The sequence below is a fragment of the Streptopelia decaocto genome (genome assembly GCF_964273445.1).
Source record: "Streptopelia decaocto genome assembly, chromosome: 21".
Classification (NCBI taxonomy): Eukaryota; Metazoa; Chordata; class Aves; order Columbiformes; family Columbidae; genus Streptopelia; species Streptopelia decaocto.
Genome location: NC_138676.1, coordinates 5,850,067 through 5,854,825, shown reverse-complemented (window position 1 = coordinate 5,854,825; position 4,759 = coordinate 5,850,067). Strand labels below are relative to the sequence as shown.

Genomic DNA, 4,759 nt, shown 5'->3' with positions numbered 1-4,759 from the left:
GAATCTTTCCAATTTGCACATAGAGGTCGTGGTCTCAGTTTCTCCTTGGACTCCTGTTGCCACTCCAAAGTGATGAGAGGCACCTCAGCCCTGTGGTGTGTCACCCTGCTCTGCACTCATCTGAGATGCCTCACGTCATGAGGAATGGACATGGGGATCACAGTTCAAGGAAGCACAACCCAGTGTATGGATTCCCATGGGCTGTTACTCCCAACGTGAAGTGACCTTGAGACATTGTCTGTCCCACAGGCCTTCATGGAACCCCCAAAAAGAGCTGATGTTATTTGCACTCACTGGGTTCATCTCACCTCACATCCATCATGTGCGTGCTCACATCTCATCTGTACAATGCAAACATGGATTGCTGACCTTCTCATTCAGTGTCCCTCCATGGAGGGAAGAACAACCTCTGTGAGCTGGGGAGAGAGGCCAGTGCTGGAAATGGTGGTTGTGAGGGCCAGTTCATGACGATGTCCTGGGGCAGCTTCTGTGGGGTGTCCAGTGCACAGGGGCACAGCCCAGCCCCTGCTCTGCTGGTCCTGCAGGTCTCTGGCAGGAGCCTGGCTGTGAGAGGACACTGCTGTGTGCCAGCCCTGCACACACACACTGTTCAGCTGTATGCTGGTGTTTAATCTGTGGGTCACTTTTGTAGGAATATGCTTGAGAGAAACTTTGCAAGAAGATCTAAACCTTCAGGTCCTGCCCATAGGAGATCACCTTTCTATCTGGAAAGGCTGTTGTGAGGCCAGCTCTGTCACAGCAGTGCCCATTGCCTGTCCCTGCCTGCACCCACAGGACTGACACACAGCAGGACAGTGACCAAGCTGCCAGAGCACTCAGGCCTTGCACCAACACAAGGGATGAGAAGGAGAGTGTGGAGTGGAACCAGAACAGCTCTGGAAGAACAAGCGCTGCTGCTCCCTGGCAGTGCTGCCAGGATGGACTCTTTTCCCTCCTCCCACGCACACAGGAACTGTCCCTGCAGCTCTAAAAAGGGCTTGCAGGAAGGATATAGTGAAAAACAAGTCACTAAAGAGACCTTTATTTTGTTTAGAGACAAGGAGAGCACGGCTCCTCATTTACACAGCCAACAGTTATAAAAGAAAAGCCAACAGTGAATTAAAAAGGGGATGACAACATTATCACAATAAGAAAACAACTAATAAAAACAAAACATCCAGATGACAGACTGGACCTGTAATTAGCTACATTAAAATGCCTATGTAGAAGCAGACGGGCAGTTTATTGCTTTACAAAACAGTAAGATATGAGTTTCAACACGGCATCCTTGAGCTCCTGGTTCCTCATGCTGTAGATGAGGGGGTTCAGTGTTGGAGGCACCACCGAGTACAGAACAGACACCACCAGGTCCAGGGATGGGGAGGATATAGAGGGGGGCTTCAGGTGGGCAAACATGGCAGTGCTGACGAACAGGGAGACCACGGCCAGGTGAGGGAGGCAGGTGGAAAAGGCTTTGTGCCGTCCCTGCTCAGAGGGGATCCTCAGCACGGCCCTCAAGATCTGCACATAGGACACCACAATGAACACAAAACACACAAATGCTAAACAGACACCAACCACCATAAGCCCAAGTTCCCTGAGGTAGGAGTGTGAGCAGGAGAGCTTGAGGATCTGGGGGATTTCACAGAAGAACTGGCCCAGGGCATTGCCCTTGCACAGGGGCAGTGAAAATGTATTGGCCGTGTGCAGCAGAGAATAGAGAAACCCAGTGGCCCAGGCAGCTGCTGCCATGTGGACACAAGCTCTGCTGCCCAGGAGGGTCCCGTAGTGCAGGGGTTTGCAGATGGCAACGTAGCGGTCGTACGACATGATGGTGAGAAGACAATACTCTGCTGTGATCAAGAAGAGAAACAAAAAGAGCTGTGTCGCACATCCCAAGTGTGAGATGGCCCTGAAATCCCAGAGGGAATTGGCCATGGACTTGGGGAGAATGGTGGAGATGGAGCCCAAGTCAATTAGGGCGAGGTTGAGCAGGAAGAAGTACATGGGGGTGTGGAGGTGCTGGTCCCAGGCTATGGTGGTGATGATGAGGCCGTTGCCCAGGAGGGCAGCCAGGTAGATGCCCAGGAAGAGCCAGAAGTGCAAGAGCTGCAGCTCCCGTGTGTCTGTGAACGGCAGGAGGAGGAACTGGGTGATGGAGCTGCTGTTGGACATTTGCTGCCTGTGGGCATGAGGACCTGTGCATGGAGGAAAAGGCAGGGAGAAGTTAGAGGAGATTTCTCAGAGGAAAATAAACAGGCTGGTCCTCATGGAAAACCCCCTCCCTGATGGAGGGATGTTTCAGCTCATTGTCTCTTCTACCAAGTGAGAAAAAACTGTTCATCACAGTTTAAAATGCAGCTTGGGCGTCTGGTTTCCATGAACACACCTCTGGGCAAGACCCCCTGAGTTGATGTCAGAACAAGAAGTGACCGACACTCGCACCCCAACCCCAGAGAGCAAGAGCAGCAGGGACAGGTGGAGAAACAGAGAAGAACACTGCAGTATTCCCAAGAAATAAAGCAAGGACAGAAAGGCAGACGGGCATGCTGTGGAACCTTCTCCTGACCCGGCTGTGCTGCTGCCACTCACATAATGACACTGGAGAGCAAGTACTTTTAGCACCTTTTTGTGTACCCCGTTCCAGGAACCCTTCACCTGGAGGTCCAGCTGCTGAGGTGGAGACTCGTGAGCTGGACCCCATGGCTTTGGGGCAGAGGGTCTGCTGGGGAGGAGAGGAGACCAGGGGTTGCACTGGGAAATGTGGCTGCACTGCGGGGGATGGCAGCATTTCTAGTCCATCTCCCTCTCCCTGCCCATGTCTGTGCTGCCTGCAGCTGTGTGTCTGTCCCTGGTCTGCTCCCTGTCAGTGTCACAGACCCCGTCCCACCCGCTGTGTGCTCAGCTCTGTCCTGCTCACACCTCCTGGCACTGCCCAGGGGCAGCTCTGTGTGTGCAGGGGCTCAGGAGCAGCCCAGACAAGTCCTAACGAGAACTGGGGTCTCAGTGTCTTCTCCAAAGAGAGAAATAAATCCCCATCTCCCACTGCACACCCAGAACACCAAGAGTGGAAACCTGAAAGCACAGACTCCTTCCCTTGCAGCTGTTCCTGTCTCGATGTCATTGTTCTGAAGGCCCCTCTGCCATGTCTGTGGGGGGATCTGGAGCTCTGAGCAGCCCTGACCCACATAGCCCCCTTCAACCCCACAAGCTCCCTGCCTGCCCTGCCGGGGGTCGCTCCTTCCCCCCACAGCTGCTGCCATGGGATCTCCCGGGCAGGCTGAGCGCTGACCCTGGCAGGCGGCAGAGTCCCTGCCCGGCACAGCCCTGGGGTGCAGGGACCCTGCTCTGCAGGACAGCCCTGGGCACCCCTGGGTGCTCCCCCTGCAATCACCCTCAGCAGAAGCTGCCATCATGCCCTTTCCCTCTGACAGTACAGCAGGGAAGCGCTGGTCTGGACCATGTTCTTGTCCTTTACATGAGAAATACTGAGAGAGAGACCTGAAAGACCCTGTAAATTGTGGGATGTATCATCTTTAGGAGATCCCTCCAGGAAATGCAGCTGCATTGTCCTACAGCCAGAGACTTACCGTGTTAGAACTGTGAAGCTTTGTCTCTCAGTGAGCCCTCAGCAACCAGCCCCCTCCATTGCCTTTCCCCTCTCTGTGCCTGGCTCCTGTGCCCTCGGTGCTGCAGGCAGAGCCCTCAGCCCTGCTGCGTGTGCAGAGGAGCTGCTCCTGGGCAGAGCTGTCTCTCTGCAGCGCTGCCGCTGCCATGAGCTCCCTGTGTCCCAGGAGCCCAGCCCAGCTCAGCAGCACAGGAGCAGCCCAAGGCGCTTTAATGACCCCTCTGGTGGGTTTGGTGCTGAGTCCATGGACCTCAGACCCTGAGGAGAAGCTGAAGAAACTTCTCAAGAAGTCAATGTCAGATTCAAACTCCAAAGTTTCTTGTAATGTTAATGGGTCCCACTGAGGGAACCTACTGAGAAACAACATCCACGTTTGGTTAGAGAAGAAAACTGGAGGCAGTGATGATTGGTCAGGAAAAGCAAAGAAAAGGTGGCTCTGATGTTGAGTAAACCTGGTTGTGTTTCATTAACCAAAGGGCCAAGCCCTGACCCCACTTTCGAAATCAGTTCCTGTCCCTCCCACGTTGCCCAGGGCCCTTCCTGGGACAGTGTGATGTGGGGCTGTGCAAGGCCAAGCACAGGACTATGGTCCCACACCTCCCAGGTTCCTGGCTGGGGACAAGGAGGCCATGAGGCCCCTGTGCTGCAAGGACAAGGTGTCTCCTCACAGGCATCAGAGGTGCAGACAACAGCCACAGCCAAGGGGAGAAGGAGCTCATGTCTGGTGGAGCTTTCAGCCTCTTCACATCCCTTGATCATCTCCACGACAGCCTGTCCTGTGCTGTGGCATCCCCTGCACCTCTGTCCCTGCAGGCTGGAGACATCCCCCCTGCTGCCCCACCTTGCTCTTGTCTGAGCATCTTCCTTCCTTTGCTGAGATCTCTCCATCCTCCCCAGCTGCTCCTTGAAGCACAAAGCCTTGGGCTGATGCAGACTCCCTCTGCTGACCTGCTCCACCACAGCACTGCCCTTCCATCACATTCCTTTCTGCTCATGTCCAGCCTGGAACTCGCCAGCTGCACTTTGGGCCGTTATTTCTTTCTCATGCTCTTTCCCACTATCCAGAAACCTCCACCATCTCTGAAACCGCCCTTCAAGCACTCTCAGGCTACTCCTGCACTGCTGCAGCCT

At 54.5% G+C, this 4,759-nt stretch overlaps 1 protein-coding gene across 1 annotated transcript; it reads right to left on the bottom strand.

The window, feature by feature from the left end:
* Positions 1-1,242: 1,242 nt before the first annotated feature.
* Positions 1,243-2,175, bottom strand: LOC309448614 (olfactory receptor 14J1-like; the record flags this gene model as incomplete). Its single annotated transcript, XM_082070324.1, has 1 exon — positions 1,243-2,175. The coding sequence occupies one exon, from the start codon at positions 2,173-2,175 to the stop codon at positions 1,243-1,245; it is 933 nt and encodes a 310-aa protein (XP_081926450.1).
* Between the last annotated feature and the right edge of the window lie 2,584 nt (positions 2,176-4,759).